The 23,819-nt window shown below is 40.8% G+C and overlaps 1 protein-coding gene across 28 annotated transcripts in view; it reads left to right on the top strand.

Moving 5' to 3' along the window:
• Positions 1 to 23,344, top strand: part of RAB30 (RAB30, member RAS oncogene family) — a 95,809-nt gene extending 72,465 nt beyond the window's left edge. For 9 of the 28 annotated variants that reach the window (XM_005579215.5, XM_005579216.5, XM_065528790.2 and 6 more), the window contains 5 exons: positions 3,172 to 3,272; positions 6,636 to 6,719; positions 13,693 to 13,876; positions 15,887 to 15,943; positions 19,028 to 20,204. In XM_005579215.5, the coding sequence (XP_005579272.1) occupies positions 3,180 to 3,272; positions 6,636 to 6,719; positions 13,693 to 13,876; positions 15,887 to 15,943; positions 19,028 to 19,278 (669 nt within the window). In that variant the 5' untranslated portion in view covers positions 3,172 to 3,179 and the 3' untranslated portion in view covers positions 19,279 to 20,204. Of the gene's footprint in view, positions 1 to 61; positions 276 to 1,949; positions 2,092 to 3,171; positions 3,273 to 6,635; positions 6,720 to 13,692; positions 13,877 to 15,886; positions 15,944 to 19,027 lie in introns of those variants that run through there. The other 19 variants (XM_005579222.5, XM_074014909.1, XM_074014912.1 and 16 more) reach the window with 7 other exon arrangements.
• Positions 23,345 to 23,819: the final 475 nt, after the last annotated feature.

The raw sequence follows: 23,819 nt of genomic DNA, 5'->3' as shown, positions 1-23,819 counted from the left end.
TTTCTTTCTAATAGCTTTATTCAATTTTAGTTTACATATCATGTCCCTGAGTGTTTATCAGGAGTTTGACTTTGATTCTTGTTTAACTTCTACGGGGTGGTAGAGTTTTATATTTGAAGCCAGAGGGGAAGAGGAAAGAGCGATCACATTGATTAAGTTCCTGTCCTTCATCATGTAATTCATCCATCTTTCTTGAGCTTTTGCTCTGAGCCAGCATTGTGAAAGTCACTTGGGTAGTGGTTCAAGGACATGAATGCGAGAGCCAGATTATCTGGGTATGAATCTCAGCTCCACTAGTTAACAGCTGTGGGACCTTATGACTGCTTATTTAACTTCTCTTGTGTCTCAGCAGCCCCCTCTACCAAATTAGGATACTAATAGTATAGCATCCCCCTCATAGGGTTGTTTTGAGGATTAAATGACTTAGTAATATAGAATGAGATGATGATGATGGGGAGGGGTTAGGACTCTACCAGACACCTCATTGCTCTCATGCTGCTCACAGTTAGGGACTCAACCAGACACCTCATTGCTCTCATGCTGCTCACAGTCATGAGTGTACACGTGGGGCTGAAGTGCTGAGGGATGGGGCCGGAGTGTGAGATATGTGAATAATTAATTACAGGTAGCATGGTGAGTTTACAGCAGGAGAGGAGGAGGGCATTGTGGGAGCCTGGAGCGGGGAGGCCCAGGCCCTTCGTAGGTTAGAGGAGCAGACTGGAGGAAGTCATGTTGAAGCTGAGATCTAGAGGAGGCTTGGGGTGGTGGGCGAGGGTGCGAGGTTCAGTTGTGTTTTGTGTTCTAGGCAGACGGAACAATATATGTGAAGGTCTGAGGAGAAAGGCAGTCCCATGGTATTTAAGCAACTGAGGAAATCCAGTGAGCCTAGAATGTGGATTGTGAGGAGAGTGGTAGGAGACAGAGCTGGCAGTGACAGCAGGAACCAGATCATGGAAAATTTGAGAATCATTTTAAGGAGTTTGGGTGACAAAGAGCCAGGTACTGTCCTTAGGGGCTCCCATGCGTTCTTTCAAGCATCACAATTCTGTGGTATAGGTGTTATTAGCCCCATTTTGTTGATGGGGAAGCTGAGGTTTTGAAAAATTGTCATTTGCCCAAAGGCACAGATTTAGAAGGTCAGGGCAGCCAGGTATGAACCTCGGTCTCTCTGGCTCCATTTTTTACGATACTATATGCCTTTGGAACATGAAGTCTGGCTCTTAGCTTTATGATTTCAGGCCACCCTCTTAATTTCCTTTAACCTTAGTTCACTGACCTGTAAAATAGATAATGTGTTAGTAAATACAAACCTCGTATACTTGTAGAAACAAATGGAAATACACATAAAGGGCCAAGTATAATGCTACCACTGCTCATGGACCCAGATTCTTGTACAGAGAAATGTTTTTCCTTCACAGTCCCAGTGAACTGGGATGGAACCCCATGAGCTGCCACCTACATGTTGGCTTGGTTGTCAGTTATTTTTCCAAGGATTAATTGAAATCTACACAGGCATCATCTTTGCACACATGGAATTTTCTCCCCTGGCTAGTTGACAGATTCAGCTAATTGGGCTCTGCTCTCTGCCCTACAAGGCTACAGGCATTTGAGCTCCAGGTCTGCTGGTAGGAGTGACCCTGAGGCTTCCCTACTCTCCCGAGCACCTTTCCCCTCCTGAGCTCCCTTATTGCCCATTTCCTGTCTCTCCAGAGTCTACTGGGTCTGTTCTGCCTACACCTTAGGAAAAGAGCTCCACTGTTGGCGCAAATTGTTATTTAGCTTTTTTGTTTTTTCATTATTTAACTTTTCTCATGTTGGTCTTGAGGGCAGACATTGTTTCTTCTCTGTATTTCCTGTAGTACTGTAGTAGGCACCCAGTAGATTACAATTGCTTTTACCAGGATAGCGCTTTATGTGTATCAAAGTTGTTTGTTTGTTTTTTTTTTTAGGCAGAGTCTTGCTCTGTCACCCAGGCTGGAGGGCGGTGGTGTGATCTCGGCTCACTGCAACCTCTGCCTCCTGGGTTCAAGCCATTCTTGTGCCTCAGCCTCCTGAGTAGCTGCGATTACAGGAGCGCGCCACCACACCTGGGTAATTTTTGTATAAGGTTCTTTTGTAAGTTTTTAAAAATCTTAACGGCAGTCCACTGAAGTAGACAGAGCATTCTTTTAGTATGCCCTTTTAGTCACAGTCTTTCTAGTGCAGTTGGAGAAACTAAGGCCTACACATAAGCAACATGCCCATTAACTAATTTTTTATTTCAGTAGGATAGACATTTACAAAGTGTAACTCTGTCCAGGGGCTAGGAAATAGAACTGAAAGGCATAATCCCATCTCTTAAGGATGAGGCAGATATTTGAACAAAGAATTGTATGCAGCAAGTGAAGTTTTAGGACAAAGGAGTGGTGAAAGTGTTTAGCTTTATTTGGGGAAGATCAGTGAAAGATTCAAAGAGAAAGAGATGCTGGCATTGGACCTTCAAGGACTTCAAGGGGCAGAATGGGTGGAAGGGAGGGCATCCCAGGCAGAAGAAATGGCACATACCAAAGCCCAGAGGAGTGAACTTTGGGAAAAGCACTTTGGGAGGCCCTGTAGCATCAGCATGGCTGGCAGGAGACGTATAGGAGGTAGAGGGGAAAGATGGCTATGACTACCATTGGTAGGACCCTAAGACTTCCAGAAGCAGGAGACTAAAACGGCCCTTTATAGTTCCTTCCCCTTCATTCAGTCTCCCCGTCACTAGCACTTCTTTCCAGTCATATACATTCCACAAATGTCCTTTAAGCTCTGGATGGGCTCTCTATTGTCCTTGCTTTTTTGCACCCCAGCTTGCCTGCACATGGATTTGTCATCTCCTTTTCATGCTGAAAGAAAACAGATTTATTGCAGGAGGAAACTGTGACATGATAGCTTGGAGGAATAAAGGTTACCAGGTGAAAGGACATCTGCGTCATTTATTCTCTGTGGCATGAGGTAGCTGAGAAGGAATAAAGTCCGTCTGTGACCAAACACCTGTGTTTCTGTCTCGCTGGCAGGGTCACCAGAGGGGAGCTTTAAATTGCTCTTTAAATGAGTCAGACCTGTTCCCCCGGAGACGAGGCTGGTGCAGCTTGAGCTCTGTGGGCAAGTCTGACTGGACCCTTCTCACTTTTGCCTGTGTTTGCCTTGCAGCTGTGTAAATGAGTATGGAAGATTATGATTTCCTGTTCAAAATTGTTTTAATTGGCAACGCTGGTGTGGGGAAGACGTGCCTCGTCCGAAGATTCACTCAGGTAAGGGAACTCGTAAGCCCAGGGTTGGGTTTGTCAGTCTAGCCTGAGGGGTTGGGGGAATCTGTCGAGATAGATGACCAGTTTCAATGCCAGGGGCTTAGCTGTGGGTTCCTGATGCACCCTTTGAAAGCTCTATCTGCTTTGTAGCCTAGACAAGGGATTTTTTTTTTTTCAATTTTCCCAAGATTAAATGATTATTTAAAAAGCGCGCCACACTGTATAGAAATCAACATTCTTTCCCATAATTCTGTGCATCTAGGACTACAGAAATGTCACTGTCCCTGCCCCACATCTTCAAATTAACATTTTCAGGTCACAACAATAAGTCTTCCCAAAGGGGACCTTCCGGAAAAACAAGCTATTTCCTTGGCTCATATTCCGCTCTTTTTGTAGCACGCACCAACAATCTATCCGAGACATATTTTTTAAACCACCTCCTGGGAGCATGGCCCTGGGAGTCTCCACCAACCCTCCCACGCCTCTTCTTGCTTCCTTTAATGACAAAGGCAAGTGGTTTTGCTGTCAGTGTGCAGTATCAAAACTAAATTATTGGATAAAAGTAAGTTACTAGTTAATAATCCCCAGGTGGAAACAAATGAATCTAGACATCAAACTGAACCTAAATTTTTTAAAACTCTAATACAAATTAAACCAGTCAAATTCTGCCTAGGCCCCCTTTAATCCTCCCAGGAAACTTGAATGAATCATTTTCATTTAGGAGCAAATAGGCCTATTTTCTAAATCTCTTCAGTGGGAACGACATGAAAATAGTGAAGAATTATCTGAACTGAATTGAATGGTCCCTCTGGGTTGGATTCGATTCTTATCACATATGATCTAAGTACAAGTTCCCTTTGAGACTACCCTTTTGAGAATCACTGCTGGAGATTATTTACTGCTTTCATATGGAAACGGGTGAGAACTCATTCCGAAGTTGACCTTTTTTATGTGTTTTCCCCTAAAAATATGAATGGTACCCTTCGTAGGACCATTACATATATATCTTGAATTTTCATAAAGTATTTTCAGCAAGTTGGCACCTGCCCCCCTATCTAAGGCATAGGATAACCTGGCGCTGTGGAAAGAGCACTGGCTTGGGAGTTGAGACATGGGTCCTAGTCCTGGTTCTGCCCCTGGCTTGCTCTATGAGCCTGGGTAAGTTACCTCCCTTTCCTGGGGCTGCCTGTTGCACATTAGGGGCTGGGTGAGCTCCAAGGCCCCTTCCAGCTCTGACAGTCTGTGGTTTTGTGGAGAACGAGAGAGGCAGATTGAATAACAAACAGCTAGAGGGGCCAGAGTCACTTTGGCAATGTCAGGGTTTTTCCCATGATAAGTGAATAGAACTCATGCTTTTTAAGCCGTGGCCTGCTGAAACCAAAAGTAGCAAGCTAATAGGCATCTGGGCTCAGTCAGCCGCCATGGAGATATATGGGAAACTCCAACTGGTTTTACTTCTACCTAACATTAGTCATATTTTCTGCTTTTGACAAAAGGATAAGACACAGAGATGTAGCAAAGTTTTCAATCCCTTTATCAAAAGTTTCCTTGACCTTGTCTTAGTATTGAAAGGTCACTTAGGACATTGTTCAACCCCCCTGTCTCACTTTATAGATGAAAGGTCAGATCTAGAGGGGCTAAATGCCTTGCTTAGGATCTTATATTGTGAAATTAGATAGAGTGGCAAGGCTAGGATTAGAACCCGGGTTCCAGGTTCTAAGCCTGATAATTTCTACCTCCTATACATTCTAACTTCTGAGACCATTCTCTTTAAAAGCACAAACTCTGTCATTAGATGTGAAAATGTCTCCATTTTCAACAGTAATTTTTTGCCAACAAGCACATTTTTCTTCCTTCTTATTTGTCTTTTGTGTCTACATTTTACCCCTCCCAGCCCCTCAACTCCACCATAAACTCATATTTCAGAGGCAAGATTATGTTTGTTTTTATTATTTAGCAGACAATTAAAATGAATTGGATCTAGCTGTTTTTTAGGCACAGGGGTTGGGGAACAAAATGGTAGGTGAAACATTGGGAAGAATTTGTTTAACTTTTTGGCATTTGTTGAGGTGCAAACATCTGGAGCTATAAACTTGAAGCTTGGCAGCTTTTGTTTCTGAGCCAAACCAAAACAGAAGAAAATTGATTCAATATTTGAAAGTAAAGTTATGAATGTTTATATTTACATCTTTTGCAGACATGCAGTAGAACATTTTCTTTTGGTTTGAAGTTCAATCTTTTAAGCTAAAACTTTAATTAAATAATTCTTAATTAAAGATATCTGCATCATAGTTGCCAGAACTAATAAAGTCAATTTTACTTTAATTTCTGGAAATTCTGGAATATAAGTAAAGAGGGAAGAGAAACTGGGTGAAGAGTTCTTTCTTGACAGAATTTCTTGCTACCCCCAACTCCCTCCCTAAGCTTATAGGACACATTATGTAATAGTAAATTGCATAAATTATACTTGTGCCTTTGTTAAAATCTCATCTTTCTGGTTAAGTTTCCAGTTTGAAGTAAAGCATTTTGTTTGTTTGTTTTAAAATGGCTTACATCAGCCTCAAACTTATTGAATTTGAGGCCCAGAGAGGGTGAGTGGTTTGTTTGAGGTTACACAGAGATTCTAAGGCTGCTGCCTCCTGGTTTAATGCTGTTTCTACCCTACTGTGTCCCTGATGACTTAATTTTCTTAGATTATCTTCCCAGTGTCATTGGCTTTGATCCATGTAATTACATATGCATGGTACATTGCACTGAGGAAAACAGTGATCACCCTGGGGCAAAGGAAAATTCAGAAGCTTCTGGAGATCCAAAAAGACAGATCCCAAAACTCTCTTATTCCTGCTTCTCATGCTGAGTTTTTATTTGTTTTTTCATATTGTTGCCCACTCCCATGGCTGTCCATGCTCAAGACTGATAACTAGTTTTAAGTACCTTGATTTTACCTCTTAGAAAGAACCTATCCGTTTTGCCCTGACCTTTCCGATTCTGATATCATCCCTGTGGTTGCATGCCCTTCAATCTTATATTCATGTCTGATGTTTCTGTTTCATTCTTAAAATCAGGTTCCCCTGCCCTTTCTCAGTTTTCTCCTTCACCTGTCTTATCTCCTTTTCTCTGTCCTCCTATCTCTTTCCTCTTGTTTCAGCATTTCTCTCTCACACTTTCTCCCTCTTTTCTCTTTTCCTTAAGACATGCATACAGAGTTGCACAGGGCTCCCTTGAGGGTAACCAGAGTTCTCTTTTCTACCAGTCAACTCAGCTGAAGGAAGGACCTGGTGATGGGTGTTACTGGGGGAGAGGAGAAAGAATTTCATTTAATGGAAATATTTGCTTAGCTGTTCTTTTCCATTATTTCTTCTTCAGGGTCTTTTCCCCCCTGGTCAAGGAGCCACAATTGGAGTTGATTTTATGATTAAGACAGTGGAGATTAATGGTGAAAAAGTAAAGGTAAGGTGTTAAATATTCACTAAGGTTGTCATGTGCTATGTGAGAGGTTAGGGGAAGTAGTGCTTTCATAACATTTATTAAATCTCCAAATTGAAACCCACATTGAAACAATGCACTCAGCCATAGCAGCTTATTTCCAGAGTTCTTCTAGTCTTTTTTTTTTTTTTTTTTTTTTTTTTTGAGACGGAGTCTCGCTCTGTCACCGAGGCTGGAGTGCAGTGGCCGGATCTCAGCTCACTGCAAGCTCCGCCTCCCGGGTTCACGCCATTCTCCTGCCTCAGCCTCCCGAGTAGCTGGGACTACAGGCGCCCGCCACCTCGCCCGGCTAAGTTTTTTGTATTTTTAGTAGAGACGGGGTTTCACTGTGTTAGCCAGGATGGTCTCGATCTCCTGACCTCGTGATCCGCCCGTCTCGGCCTCCCAAAGTGCTGGGATTACAGGCTTGAGCCACCGCGCCCGGCCTCTTCTAGTCTTTTTTATGGGGGAAGGAAGGAATTTTGGATGATGTGTTTACAGATTAGAAGACAGAAAATGGCTAAGGCAAGTTTGTCCTGTCTCCTGTCGTGTCACAAGTGACATAAAGACAAGGAAGAAATTTCTTTTTGAATCTCTTGAGCTGGGCCAATAAGCAGGTGCTACCTCCTCTAAACAGCAGCCCCATGAAAGAGGCTCCTGATTTCTATGTTTCATTATGAATCACTTATTTAAATTATCCTCTCTCCTATCATATCCTTGTCTCTAAAAAGGAAAGACACTAAATGAGGAGTATGGGAAAGGATACATGCTCTCTACCGCCTGCTTCCTTCCCCTCCAGCCTTTGTGGCTTCTGGATGGTTTGGTACCTGGAAGACGTATGGTGTGTCCAGGAACAGGACGAAGGAGAGAATGTTTATTGAGTACCTACAAATCTGCCAGTGCCTCTGCTGGGTGCTTTTACATATGTTATATTTAGTTTAGTCCTTACTGTAAACCCATGGGGTAAGTGGTATTATCCTCATTTTACTGGCTTCAGAGAGGCTAAATAACTTATCCATGGCTACACATAGATAAGTATAGGAAAGGGGACAGGCAGGATTTGAACCCATTTAACCAACCAATACACACCACTGCCTTTCTGGGGTCTCCCCTGCCATGAAAGACGAGGGGAAGAAAGGCACACTAGGCCTATCACCTGGAGCAAGGAAAGGAGGAAGGTGATGGAAAGAAATGTGAAGTGAGACTAAATCACCTGAAAGGAGGGTAGATATACTGATGTTTGGCACTGTGCTCTACCTGCCGTCAGAGTTACTGAAGTTCCACAATTGGCTCTTCAGAGCTGGGCCTTATGGAAAGAAGTGATAGCCAAGGCCGGGTTCAGTGACTCCCGCCTGTAATCCCAACACTTTGGGAGGCCAGGAGTTGGAGACATAGTGAGACTCCATGTTTTCTTTTTCTTTTTTTTTTTTTTTTTTTTTGAGACGGAGTCTGGCTCTGTCGCCCAGGCTGGAGTGCAGTGGCCGGATCTCAGCTCACTGCAAGCTCCGCCTCCCGGGTTTACGCCATTCTCCTGCCTCAGCCTCCCGAGTAGCTGGGACTACAGGCGCCCGCCACTGCGCCCGGCTAGTTTTTTGTATTTTTTTTTAATAGAGACAGGGTTTCACCGCGTTAGCCAGGATGGTCTCGATCTCCTGACCTCGTGATCCGCCCGTCTCGGCCTCCCAAAGTGCTGGGATTACAGGCTTGAGCCACCGCGCCCGGCCTCATGTTTTCAAAAGATAAAAAATTGTCTGGTCATGGTGGCATGCACCTGTAGTCCCAGCTACTCGGGAGGCTGAGGTGAGAGCATTGTTTGAACCTGGGAAATTGAGTCTACAGTGAGCCATGATTGTGCCATTGCACTCCAGCCTGGGTGACAGAACGAGACCGTGTGTGTGTGTGTGTGTGTGTGTGTGTGTGTGTGTGTGTCTGTGCGCGCGCAACACGTGTGTGAGAGAGAGAGAGAAAGACAGACAGATGGAGTCAGGGGGGTGTGGGGGAGGGATGGAAAGAGGGAAGGAAAGGAAGGAGAGCCCAGCCATCAGCAGCGCAATGAAAACTGGCATTTTAGAGTTCTACCTTGATTCCCAACCTAAGCATCCTATGTTTGGGTCCGTTCATTTGCATCCTTCTCCCATATGTACATGCTCTCTTTCCTTTGAGTGCCTTGGGAAGAGCAGAGAAGCTCCATAATGCTCTTCAGCATTTTCTAGATACTTGCCATCACAGAGAAGTGTTTAGGAGGAGGTCCTTGAGTGGAGGCCAGAAGCTCTCTCAGTGTCTCTTCCAGCCCTGACTACTAAAATAGCTTGTACTGCAGAGACATTCACACCAAATACAGCAGTGAATGGGGAGCTGGAGCACTGGAAGAGGAAAGCAGGGTATGAAATCCACATAAATGCTAACTGAAAAGTGAACACAAATAGTGTAGGGGATGGGGAGAAGGAGTTAGGCTATGGGGACAGGAAAGAGAGACAGGAGTGTGCTCAGGAGGCATTGATGGGAAGAGCCTTTTGTAGCTTTCTGTTGTCCTAGCGGAGGGGAGGTAGTTACCCAAGGAGTTGGGTAAAGATAACTACTGTTTCATGCTTTTTACTTCCAGATATTTGGGTTTTCCATTCATTCATATATATATATATATGAGTTCATTTATTTGATCAGAAATGTTGGTGCCTACTACCTTCCAGGCACTGGCCATAAATAAGGGTGAATAAGGAATGGTCCCTGGTGTTAAAGAACAGGCTTATTTTTCTTTCCTAAATTCCCGGGCATAAATATTCCATTTATTCTTTCTGCAAACCTTATTTTAAAGTGCTTATTACACTCTGCAAAAATTGATATTTTTATAACATCTGACTCCACCATAAGGCCACAGGCTCCCCAAGAGCAAGGTTTGTGTTTTACTCATATTTGTATTCACAGCACACTTTCTGTCCCCAGTACCTTTTCAAGCTTCTAGAACTTTATAAAAAGTGACAGTTGGCTCATCTCCCACATCCAGTCCAAATCAACTTGCCTGTGATTCTTTCAGCCCCAATATATAAAATAAAGATACAGAGTGACCCTCTTCAATCACATTAATTTAAGGGCCTCATTAACATGTAGGCATATGAGGAATAACTTCTTTAATCCTTCCTTAGAAGAGGGCAGAACTGCACAGTTGTTGTCTTACTGTCATCCTTTTTTTTTTTTTTTTTTTTTTTTGAGGCAGGGTCTTGCTCAGTTGCCCAGGCTGGAGTGCAGTGGTGCAATCACAGCGCACTGCAGCCTCAATCTCCTAGGCTCAAGTGATCCTCTCACCTTGGCCTCCCAAGTAGCTGGGACTGCAGGTGTGTGCCACCATGCCCAGCTATTCATTTTTATTTTTATTTTTTGTAGAGATGGGGTCTCACTATGTTGCCATATTGATCACTCCTGGGCTCAAGTAATCCTTCTGCCTCAGCCTCCCAAAGTGCTGGGATTACAGGCGTGAGACACCACATCCAGCCTGTCATCCTTCTTCTTTAACATTTACCGAATATCTTTTCTCAGTGATGTTTAAGTGTCTTTTTGCTAGTAGTTTGCAGGCTTTCCCAGAGCCTCATAAAGTCAGTGGATAAGAGAATCCACCAGTGATTTGTATGGCATCAGCTTGGTGAGTGGCAGGACCACTCTCCTGACACCCTCGTCGGTGTCCTCTACAAGTATCATTCTTTCCAGGATGGCTCCCAGGATTGAAGGCAGGGAATCCAAGGTATTAGAAAGATTCTTGTAGCTATTAAGGCCAAGTAAGCACCAAATCAGTAAAAACAAAATTAATGAAGAGGCACTTCTCTTAAAATAGTCTGCATTATGAAAGTGACCTCTGGTAGAAAATATAATTAAAACATATATAGACCACTGAACTGTATGTTTAAAAGTGGTTAAAATGATAAATTGTATGTATGTTTTAGCAGAATAAAAAATTGGAAAAAACACAGAACTTTCTCATATAATTTTTAGTCTATTATAAATTAATGAGTAATAAGCAAAATTCTAAGCTCAATTTAAACCATTTTAGCCTTAGGAGATTAATCATAATAGAAATAGAAGATTTGCTGTATCTCCTTCCAATCAGGTCTATGTTGATTGATAGGCGAGTCATCAAAATATTTGTATGTATTTGTTTCTTCAACCATCTGTCCATCCATTCATTCCTCCATCCTGTGTTATAGTAAATGTTTTGTGTCAAGCACTGTGGTGGTAAAGCATCACTACCCCTTAGCAACTTACTGTCATCTAGCTCCATCTGTGAAATCTTCTTTAATACCCTACTAATCTGTTAAGTAGAATTGACCAATTCCTCCCTTGTGATTCCACAATCCTTTGTTCATTCAGTTAGCCATCATTCAAATGTTTCTACCACATACTATGTACTGTGTTAGGAAGGTACTGGGGCTGTAAGGTAAAATAGAAGACAGCCTTTGCCCTCAAAGAACTCAGTAGTAGAGTAGTAAACCAATGATTGCAGTACATTATTGTGACGGTGAGGCAATGGAGGTTAAGTAGTGGTGCAAAGAAGAGAGTAGACAAACAATGTAGCCACATGCTGCAGGTGAGAGTGGTTGGAAAGCCTGTGGCTGCAGTATTGAAAACATATTGACAGACATGAGACTAACAGCAGGAGACGCTCTCTTCCTTTTTAATAGAACATCTTGTATTCTACTATAGTTAATTAACTGTGTGTGTCCTTCCTATAGACTGTGAGCTGTTTGAAATCAGGGATGATTTTCTTCATCTTTATATCCTCCCTGTGTTTTACTCATCTTTATATACTCCATGCGCCTAGCACAGTGCCTTGCATATGTTAATGTCCTATAGATGCTGAAAGGTGCAAATGAATTGCAGAGAATGGTGAAACCAAGTTGAGTAACAAAGGCAGTAGAATATGAATATTCTCAATAATCAACTCTCAGCTAGAAACAGGCAGCCCCCTATGAGAAGGTAACATATCTTGGCATGCTCACACAATCGCTGTTCTAGAAAATATTTCAGTGGCTTTAACCCTCGAAGCTGTTCTCAAGATGTGAGAACAAACTGATTTCTAATGCTGAACAGTACCTAAATCACAATCACAAGTTTTTTAAAGCTGCACTGAGTGCAGCTTTAAAACAATAGCCCGTTATTCTAAGACACATCCTGGCAGAGAGGAACCGTGTCCCTAGGTTTGAGGCAGAGAAGAGAAATAGCCTTTGTCCCAGCAAAAACTGTAACATCTGTACAGCGGCCTTTAGCATACACAGGCTTTCATGTGTATCATCGAAGAGCAGCTGCAACTGCAGATCAAAGGAGAGCCTTTGTGTGCTGCTGATTCATGGCAGGGACTACGGGTCACTCAGCAGTCTCTAGCTAACCTGGTATGAGCAGAGAGTGACACCAGTGGATTCATCCTCTTTGGATACAGATGCACATTTTAGTTAGTCTTTGGTGGCAACAACAGCATGGGAGCATGAAATGAGTTCTCAACTGGAAATAGAAGGCCTGGATGCCAAGTCCTAGCTTCGTGGGTAACCAGTTAGTTAGGGGACAGTTTCCATTAATATGGGGAGGTATACACTTGCCTACCTCACTGGGTTGCTGTAAAGATTAAATGAGACCATCAATAAATATTTGAGCACCTCCTGTTTGCCAAGTTCTCTATTTGCTCTAAATGGACCCTGACGTCTCCCTCATGAAGATTTCAGTTTAGTGGGAAAGATGGCTATTAAACAAATTATTACAAGTAAGTGCTACAGGCATGTCAGGTGCCATGAGGGAGAATGGCAGGATGTATTGCAAGAGAGACTGTGTGGGGTGGAGAGGTGGCTTAGTGGGAACCTAACCTAATCTGAAGGTTCTGGAAAGCCTTCCTGAGGAAGCAGTCTTATTTACTGGACATGAATACACCTGTGACCTGTAAAATTTGTGCAATTAGAAAGAAATATTAGTATTTTCGTTGATGTTCTTATTTCTCAAGGCCTTGTGATTTATACTCTGGAGGATAGTTTGTTTTCAGTAGTTGTCTACTCTGTGCAGGGAAATTCAGGGAAATTGAGAAGTAATGCCTTCTTTGTTATTAGAATTTTTAGTTATTAGGACTTAGAACTGGTTGATAACTGCAGAAAAAGTGAACCTTCATCAGGTTGTGTATTAACCACTTTTTGTAAAAAAATACTCGAAGCCCAGTGAGATTAAGTGACTTGACCAAGGTCATAGAGCTTAAGAGACCTGAAGGGAAATTATATTGTTGTCTGCCATGGCATGGTTCTTGTTTTCTTTAACAAAGTTAATACCTTAATACATTCATTTGAATTTCGAACTGGAAAAGTGGTGAGGTTGGCTGTCCCTCCAGTTGCTGATTAAATGCCAGCAGTAACAGGATAACAGCTTTTTGTGTATCATGCCTTTGGTAATATGGCATTGTGTTTAAGAAAGTGGACTCTGGGACCACAATGCCTGGTTGAATTGGTTCTGGGACATACTGGCTATGAGATGCTGAACAAGTTAATTAATCTTACTGTGCCTCAGATTCTTCATGCAAGAAATGGGTATTGTAATAGTATCCACCTCATAGGGTTATTGTGAGGAATAAGTGAGTTGCCACAAGTAAAATGCTTAGAATAGAGCTTGGCACATAATAAATGCTTGACGAATTTTCTTTGTGTATTTTTTAAGAATGAAAAGGAAACTCTTAACAAAGAAAAAAAAAACACACAGAAAACAAAATAAGCCCCTCTTCCGAACCAGAAACACACCCAACAATTTTTTTTTTTTAAATTTTCAGTGCTTTTTTTTTTTCTTTAGGGCAGAAAGTAACCGTTAAATTATTTGTGTTCCCACTAAACACATTTAAACCATTAAAGGTGTTCACATTTCCAAACTAAAGCAAGGCAAAGCTTTTTTTTCTTTTTTTCTCCAACCTGCTCCTTCTCCACCTGATTCTTCTGTTATGCCTTTACAGCTACAGATCTGGGACACAGCAGGTCAAGAGAGATTTCGGTCCATTACCCAGAGTTATTACCGAAGCGCCAATGCCTTGATCCTCACCTATGACATTACCTGTGAGGAATCCTTCCGTTGCCTTCCTGAGTGGCTGCGGGAGATAGAACAATATGCCAGCAACAAAGTCATCACTGTGTTAGTGGGTAAGTAAGGGCTAACCAGGAGGGAAATTGATTTGTGGGCATTAGAGGATTTATAATCACATAAAGCTCATACATTGCTACCTTCCAAGAATATAGTCTATAGCTAATAATTCATGCAGTCAACCTTTAGTTCTTCTGCAATTGAAGAGAAAATGAAATAGGTGCCATCCCATGGTGACGGTTTAGAAAAATAAAGTAGAAAACATTTTCTATCAATGTAAGCTCTAGGGAAGAAGTTGGATGGCCATGAAAGTTATGTGAGCTGCTAAAAATTTAAAAAGTCTAATTACAAGATGAAAGAAATGGCTGTTCTAGAAGAAAAATGTATCTTTTAAGTTGATTAGGAATTCATTGTTGAAGCAATTGTTTATTGCCTTAAAAATGTATTTTGGTAAATTTTTTTCCCTTCCTAACATACAGCCTGATTTGAGAAACTCTATGTTTCAGAAAGAATCTGCTAAGGGCAATGCTATAGTTTGTTTCATTTTGTAGGAGAATAAAACCTCTATTTAGTGTCGGGGAAAGCATAAAACAACCCTTGATTTTCTATCATGACTGATACATGCATTGAAATGGACCAGGTCATTAAAAACTTCTCTGTCTGTAGTGGAAAAGTGTCAGTAACCATTTGATCATTAACATATTTTCTTCCTAGAAAGGAACGTTCCTATATAGTCTAGCAATACCTGAATTTGGGAAATTTGAGTAGAGAGCCTTAGAAGCATTGTTAAGTTACAAATTATGGTTAATAATAAGCTCAGTAAACACTTTAGAATAGTGTTATAATTGGTATATGTGTGCCAGGAATGATACGAGGAACTTTATGTATCATGATCCCTGATTTACAGATCAGGAAACCACGACTCAAAGAGGTGAAGTTCTTTTCCCAAGGTCACACAGCATGTAAAATCAACTCCAAGCCCTGTAGTTGTCCAGCTGTAATATGTTACATTGTAACAAATTGCTAGACTCTTCCTTCAAGCTGCTGGGTGAAGCATCTGTGTTTCTATGAGCTAGTGCTCCCTGTAAAACCCTTTTGGACAATGTTGAACCTTTGCCATGAAGCATTTGAGAGTTCTACATTTGTACCTTCTGTTTTACAGAAAGCCTTTAGGAACTTGAGTCAAAGCATTACTACTTGGGATTTTATCTAAGGAAGTTAAATGAAAATTTGAGGGGAGATAATTAGTACAATATGAAAGAGGAATTGGCTTAAAAAACAATTTTACTATGGAAAATTTCAAACATAAGCAAAAAGTAGAGAAACAGTATAGTGAATCCCCTTCTACACATCTCCCGGCTTTCACAGTTACTAACTCATGACCAATCTTATTTTCTCTTCCCTAGCAATGCGTCCACCTTCTCCCTCAGATTATTTTGAAGCAAATCTCAGCTGTTGTATTAATTCATGTTTCAATATCTGTGTATATCTCTAATAGATTTTTTAAAAGAAAACCTAACCTCAGTGGCATTTTTACACCTAAAATATGTTAACAATTCCTTAGTAGCCTTAAAAACTTAGACAGAGTTCACATTTCCCTGATCAACTCATGAATTTTTTGTTTGTTTGTTCAAATTAAGATCCAAATAAGGTCCAGAAGCCAGGCACGGTGGCTCACACCTGTTTTGGGAAGCTGAGGCAGGAGGCTTGCTTGAGCCCAGCAGTTCTGACCAGCCTGGGCAATATAGCGAGATTAGCCAGGCATGATGGCATGAACCTGTGGTCCCAACTACTCAGGAAGCTGAAGCAGGAGGATCACCTGAGCCCAGAAGTTGAAGGCTGCAGTGAGCTATGATCACACCACTGCATTCAGCCTGGGTGACAGAACCAGACTCTGTCTCAAAAAAAAAAAAGAACACCATCTAAGGTCCATACGTTGTGATTGACAGCTACATCTTTTCATTTTTTTTTCTGAAGTTTCCACTCCCATTTTTTTTCCTCTATTAGAATTTATTGCTAATGCATTTGTTTGTCCTATAGGCTTTACAAGTCTAAATTTTGTTTTATAGCCCCTGAGGTATCATTTGATATCACCTCCATCACCTGTATTTCTTGCAGATTTGTAGGTAAGTCTAGAGGCCTGATGACAGTCAGGGTTTTTTTGGTTTTCTTTTTAGACAAAACGCTACATATATCATACTCTGAGGGGTAGTTCTCATAGGACAGGCAAGAAGAATGCTTGATTCTTTTTTATTCACCACTTTTCAAGGTAATGAGCTGGTTCTCCAGTATCTTCTAAAAGTATTGACATCTGTTTATATTTTTAATATTATTATAAATTTATAGATTTAAATAAATTTGATGGGCTGGGCGCGATGACTCACGCCTGTAATCCCGGCACTTTGAGGGGCCGAGGCAGGTGGATCACTTGAGGTCAAGAGTTTGAGACCAGCCTGGGCAACATGGTGAAACCCCATCTCTACTAAAATATACAAAATATTAGCCAAGCATGATGGTGTGTGCCTGTAATCCCAGCGGGAGGCTGAGGCAGGAGAATCTCTTGAACCTGGGAGGCAGAGGTTACAGTGAGCCGAGATTGCACCACTGCACTCCAGCCTGGGTGACAGAGCGAGACTCTGTCTCAAAAACTAACTAACTAACTAAATTTGATGTATTTCAGTCCCTTGCAATTATTATTACTGATGCTCCCATTATTCCAACTTTACCAGTGGGAGCTTCTTCAAATGGGCTCCTGAGTCCTTTTGATATGACCCCAGGAATGTTGGATAATTTTTTTGCTTTCTGGTATAACAAGTGTTTCAGTCACATCTTGTGCATTTCCTGCCCCAGACCTGGAATTAGCCATTTGTTCAAGAAGTGCTTTATTTTCAATAGGGAGTCATATTTAGAGGCCACAACCTAGGTGTTAGGAGCCCTCCTGTTTAGCCATTGTTTTTAGGCCTTTCAGTGGACAGAGCTTGTTTGTATGTGTGCATGTGTGTGGTGGATTCTGTAGTATCCTCAGGAGAGTTTTCCTATTATGTTCTGCTAGCATTCCGACTCACAAGACTACCATAGACCACGCATGGCATCGTGTTCACTTAGAAGGACGCAGGACAGGAAACACAGCTTAATAGCAGATCAGCATCCAGCTTCCCTCTTCAGTGGAAGTAATCCTAGTAGCAGTCCACGTAACTTTCCAGGACCTCCTACCCGGTCCCCACACCCCAGACAATTCTAGTGTGAGGGAGCAAGGTTCATGTCAAACAAATGGAGGATCTGCCTTGGCCTAGCAGCCTCAATACCCCATAGGAGCCTAAATCTATCATAGCAACTCCACAATCATAACTTTCAGGGTCTCTTCAAGTGAAGTCACCACATTCAGGGAAGCTCAGAGCTATGGCTTTCCATTAGGTATTTATAATTTGTAGATAGAATTCCCAGGCCAGAAGTAATTTATCAATGAGGGGTCATTTTTACCATAAGTGGTGTTGCCAGATAATACAATTGACACACCTTTGTCAGGTTTCCTGGAGAATTTGAGGTAGGTAGAAAACTTTTTAAAGATAAAATACATCATGAATTATTCATACTGATACTTCTATTTATAATTCAGGACTGCAGAAATTTTACTTAACCTCATTAATCTTATGTTTATATTTCATTTTTCCTATGCCAAAAGTCCCAGTTCCCAAAGATACCAGCATAACTACTAATTTGCTTTATCCCATAATACACAGATAGCAACCTCAGAATAATAATACCAACAGCATCACCACCAAGAATGATTACTGAACAGTTCAAGATTGTTTCTTCAATTCTTTTTGTCCTTAGGCTGTATACCACTGGGGTTGCATGGAATTACTGTATTTTAAACACCTTGAAATAGTTACTCTGTTGGCCTGGCTTAGTGGCTCAATAGTCTATAATCCCAGCACTCTGGAGGCCGAGGCAGGTGGATCGCTTAAGCTCACAAGTTCAAGACCAGCCTGGACGTGGCGAAACCCTGTCTCTGCAAAAAAAAGAAAATTAGCTGGTCATGGTAGTGCACGCCTGTAGTCCCAGCTACCGGGGAGGCTGAGGTGAGACGGGATGGCTGGAGCCCACGGGACGGAGGTTGCAGCAAGTCAAGATCGCGCCACTGCGCTCCAGTCTGGGCAGTAGAGCCAGACTTTGTCTCAATTAAAAGAAAAAAAGGGTTATATTCTGTGTGGTTATTCCACACATGATAAACATGTTCATTTGCTTAATTTTGCTTTCAGTTTTTAGGGATTGGTTTTTAAATTTAATTTTGAAATTAATTGTATAATTATATAAAGCATTTTTAAGTTCCTAAAGTAAAATCTACAAAACAAAGTATATTCAGAGAGATCGGGTTTCTGTTCCTTTCATCTCAACCCTGTTCTTTTCATAGGTAACCATTTTCTTTTAAATTAAGATTTTGATTTATTCTTCTATTAAAAAATAAAGAACTAAAATACGTGTGTAATATATGTATTCATAGCCTTCCCTTTTTCTTGGGTAGACAGTTGCATATTGTATATACTTGTTTTTTCTGCTTTGCTTTTTTTTTTCTTAACAGCGTATCCCAATGTTTCCATTACATGGCAGTATATAGAAATACTCCTAATTGATTTTTACAGCAGCAAATACTCCATTGTGTGGATGTACCATAGTTTATTCAGTCAGTGCCCTACTGATGGACATTTGGGTTGTCTCTAGTTCTTGCCATTATGAATGGCACTCTTTTTTTTTTTTTTTTTTGAGATGGAGTCTCACTCTGTTACCAAAGCTGGAGTGCAGTGGTGTGATCTCGACTCACTGAAACCTCCGCCTCCAGGGTTCAAGTGATTCTTCTGCCTCAGCCTCCCAAGTAGCTGGGACTACAGGCACGTGTCACCACACCCAGCTAATTTTTGTATTTTTAGTAGAGACAGGGTTTCACCATATTGGCCAGGCTGGTCTCGAACTCCTGACCTTGTGATCCGCCCGCCTTGGCCTCCCAAAGTGCTGGGATTACAGGTGTGAGCCACTGTACACAGCTGGCACTCATATTTTAAAGTAAACATTTCAGTAATCACAGTCACATTTGTTTTGCTTTACTTGCCCATCTGTCTGGTTTGACTTCAGATCTGGAGTTGAATTTTGATGCTTCTCAGCCTGCAAAAAGTCAAATACTGATTCTTTATTTGATTTTACTACTGTTATAGGCAACAAGATTGACCTGGCTGAAAGGAGAGAGGTTTCCCAGCAGCGAGCTGAAGAATTCTCAGAAGCTCAGGACATGTATTATCTGGAGACCTCAGCCAAGGAATCTGATAATGTGGAGAAACTCTTCCTTGACTTAGCATGCCGACTCATCAGTGAAGCCAGACAGAACACACTTGTGAACAATGTATCTTCACCCTTACCTGGAGAAGGGAAAAGCATCAGCTATTTGACTTGTTGTAATTTCAACTAAAGGCTGAGGCACGGAGAAGCAAAAGGAATCAGCAACTGCCCTGATGGGCCATGAGATGCTGGGGAGATCTGGCGATGACTGTGGCTCCCGCTCTCGGACCTTCGGACTCCTGTGGGCTCCTGAGCTTACAAAGCATGGCAGGCCAAGGGCCTCGACCACAGGCCAGCATTAGCAGAACATATAATGGTTTCACCCTTTTGCAGTCTGGAGTTGGAGCAAGGAGAAAATTGCACTAGGCACTCCATGATCTGCAGAGCATGTTGCTTTTGTTTTTTTAAAAAGCAAGTAAAAGCGCATTCCTGAACAGAGTCCAGGGGGAAATGTACTGTAGGGTTCCCTCCTGCACATCAGTGGGTGCATGTGGGAGCTGTTCTTTAGGGCTTCGGTGGTAATCATCTTGGGGCCCTGGTTTTCTTGTCTACCAGATAAACCAAAACTGGGAAGGCCAAGTACAGTCTCTGTGGTGCGTATTGACGACCCCATGGAGATTTTGAAAAGTGTTATTTCTCTTGTCCACAGGCACTTTCAAGAACTTTGGGATGTAAAAATGAAATGAAACCTTTACCCATGACCAACAGTAACAATCATTGTTTTAATAATATATACAAACTCCGTGACTCCTTTTGGTGCTAATGATTCCGCTATTTCACAGACCAAACGTTTTAGTACGTTGATGTCCTTAAATGTATTATAAAGAAATAAAAAAAAAATGGGGGAAGTCCATGAATCAATACTCTTTCTCAAAGTCTCATTACTACCTTTTTAAAGGTGGATTTTTGGGAAAAGAGAATAGTTTTCTTTTTATGTTCTTCTCTGAATCTCTACCACTTTCTTCTCTTGTGTCTCCGGCCCTTTATGTAAATGAAAAAGTTTGCAAAATGAAAAAAATAAATAAATAAATGGTTGATGACATTCTAATATAAAAACTTAGCTCTAAGACATTTTGAGTAGTATGAGGAAACAGACCAGATATGACCAAAATACTGTGGATGAATGGACTGTAGTGCAGGGCTCCAAGCAGAGCACAGTCCTCGATAGTAGGTCACGTCTTTTACTTCCTGGTACTCTCCATCTTGGACAGACCAAGGCTTAGGATTTTGTAGATTTTTTAGTATGGTAAGTGAGAATAGCAACAGATGAAAAGTCTCACAACCCGTTTTTATATCTTCTGTGATAACCTTAGAAAAATTCTGCTTGTGGAAGCAGATTGAACTGTCATTTATCCCCTCCTTCTTGTAATAATGTTACCTTCAGACGCTTAACCGTACGTTCTTTCTTTTTTCTTTCTCCTTTCCTCTCTGTTTTTCTGGTCTCTCCTTTTCTTCTTCCCTCCCTCCCTCCTTCCCTCCCATCCTTATATGCATGTGTTACTGCAAATCTCCAATTCAAATGGAGGTGTATATGCCTTTACTTAGCCAATTTAAAAACAGGACTCAAAATGGGAGATGTGCTGCTGAATATGTGTTTCTGTTTCTTCAGTGCCATACTTTGATAGCTTCCAATTTGTTCACTGATATAAATGCAAATTGGGAAAATAATTAAACCTGTATGCTGTTGATGCTGTCAGATGTTTCTGTAGCTTGCTGCTTAGCATAACTGAGGGAGGAGTAATGGAATAAGGATATGATGTTTAATTCCACTGTTGCTGTAGATGGTGACAATCTCAGTCCTGATATGTTGATGTTTGAAAGCTATTTAATTGTAAAGAATCGAGTCATGTAAAGACACGATGTGGATAAAGCATTTCTGGCATTTCTCTAGCAGATTCCAGATTGACCAGTCTCTTGCACATGAGATTATGCATATTTTTTTAAGGGACTGATACTTTTGATTGGCCTCACTGTGTTTTTCCTGATCCTATGGGAAAGAGAAAGGGATCCCAGAAGTTTGACTTGTTTTTCTTTTAGAATCTGTCTCTGCAGGAAAGAAAAATCATTTTAATAAAAACCAAAATAATTTATAATAATTGTTGCCTTTCCCTCCCCATCCTCTCCACTAAGCCAGCAACTAAAGGTATTCAGAAAACAAGTTAATCAAGGAGGGCAGAAGAACTTTTTTTAAACTGTAAGGAAATGTTCCTAAGTTTAGATTTATTACCTGTCATTTAGGGCAAAAATCCAGTGTCCCCAGCACATGACGACCCAACTTTGTCTCACAGTAGCAAGTGTGTTGAAAATAAAGTTGCTTTGTGAACTTAGAGGAAATGGCTGTGTTAGATTGGACTGATTTAGTTGCAAAATAACACCTTTTAGGGTCACACTTGTATTATTCCCTAGGGTTTAGCCTTCTCTATATACCCTTGGCCAGACTCAGAAGGGGATTAAAAAGCTCTGATCTTGGCCTCTTTCTTCCTTGTTGCTCCTCCCAGCCTTTCCATAACTTACCCAGGCACAGCCCATCAGCAGGAACACATGAGAATGTGGGACTTTGTTTCTTTTTTTCTTAGTTGTGTGAATTCCAGATTAGGCCTTACAGATGCTTGTCTACTAATATATCTCAAGTTTGAAAACAATCCCTGACAATTTTGTAGGTGCAATAAATATTAGTCAAATAAACATTTAAGTGCCAAGAAGGAGGGGTGGGGGAGGAGCTTTTTTTGATTAAACAGAAATTCCTTCAAGTAGAACTTGAGAAAGGACACTAATTACAGTCATCTTAACCCAGGCCAGAACCTAAATTTATTGGTTTGCCTAACAGTCTTATTGTCATGGCACTGTTTGCTAAGATGAGCCTTCTTTACATAAAAATGAACTCTCATCTAATGGTGGATGAAAAAAGAGAAATTGCTTTATCATAGTTTAATTTGGCTTGGACTACCAGGGTTCATGTATTCCTCCATTTTTGGTGTGATCTTTTCCTTCTTTCAATAAAGTTATTAAATATATGGCAAAACATTTTTGTTTCCAATGAAAATGCATGATACTCATGTCATGGAGTCAGGCTTGGGAAAATCTATGAAATAATAGTTTGCTGATAATGATATTTTATTATGGCTTTGTGTAGACTACATCCTCAAAGGAGTTTGTGCTTCTTTGCCCATAGAAGGCTTTTTCTCCCTTTGTATGCTTTTATTAAATCTGTTGAATTATATTAATATTTTTTGAATTTACAGGGCCAATGATCTTTTTGGTGGGTTACTTAGATTAGGCCATGGGCTCTTCCTGACCTTTCTTTTTCTCGGTCTTTTAATCATTTCACGTTTTTATCTCTCCCTGAGTAAAGTGGCAAGAAAACTAAAAATGAAAGTTAAATGGGTTGATTTGACAATGTGTCAAGTTCTGATTTAGAGTTAATAAGGAAGGTAGAAACGATTGACCAAAATAAGATATTTGGATCAGGATTATTTAAGCCGTTTAGATTTGGCCAGAGACGCCAGATTTAACAAAGGACTGGGTTCTTATCTTCTTTCATTCATGAATATATGCCTTGGGAGGACACTGGTGATTCCCACAGAATTAGGCCAATGATTTGCCACATTACCCTTTAAGTTAGCCCATAATTCTATCAGATCCCGCACCAAGTTTCAGTTCATGACTCATACTGAATAAATAGCAGTTGTAAATGATTTTGAATTGGTCTTCCTACTAAAGTGAAACATCTTCTTTTAAATCAAGCCACATGAATGAAATAGCACAATCAGAAAAATTGTTTGTTTCTTTTTTTTTTTTTTTTTTTTTGCATATCAAACCAATGGCCTTCTCCACTAAGCCAGCAACTAAAGATATTCAGAAAACAAGTTAATCGAGGTGGGCCGAACTTTTTGAACTGTGAGGAAATGTTCCTAAGTTTAGATTTATTACCTGTCATTTAGAGCAAAAATCTAATGTCTTTTTTATTTCTTAATCCTGTAGAACTCTGTATTTCACAGTAACGAGTACTTAGGGATCATTGCTCTGTTAGCCTCTGGGAGAGATCTTCTAGGGTTTGCCATTACTTTTTTTCTATAATATTTTTTGTTGTTGTTGTTTTAACTGCAACTGGTTACTTTTCTCAACCATGGTCCTGACATGTTTATACTATGATACTTTTGAGACTTCACTAAAGAATTAAAAGCTGTGAAACAACATTTGCTTCTCATCCTTCAGACAAAATGTGTTCCATTTAAGCAGCATGGTTAAACACTAATTTTGGGATAAGGGAGGGATATGTTTTCTTTACTTTCTTTTTGGATTTTATTTCTGTGACATAAGCCAATTTGTGTTTGGAAGGAAAGATGCCTTCCTTTACATTCTTCACACTGGCAAATGTTTCATACTGAATCAAGAAATTATCATCCCTTCAAAACACATATTAATATAGCAATGTTAGAGTAAGGGAGATGGTGTATCATCTCTCCTCAGTCCCTTGATGTTGGAATGTTATTATCATTTCCAGGAGCCATACTTTGAAATTAAAAACAAATGGAGGCATTACCCGTCAGGTGAAGGAATTTTAAATGCAAGACATTTAAAGAATACCTGAAGGATTTGGGGAGACTTAGGTTAGGAAAAAGAGGGGATTACAATTAGTGCATTAGAACAAGATGATCTGTGGTTCAGAGG

The sequence above is a fragment of the Macaca fascicularis genome, chromosome 14, assembly GCF_037993035.2.
Source record: "Macaca fascicularis isolate 582-1 chromosome 14, T2T-MFA8v1.1".
Taxonomy (NCBI): Eukaryota; Metazoa; Chordata; class Mammalia; order Primates; family Cercopithecidae; genus Macaca; species Macaca fascicularis.
This window is presented reverse-complemented; position numbering and strand designations above follow the sequence as displayed.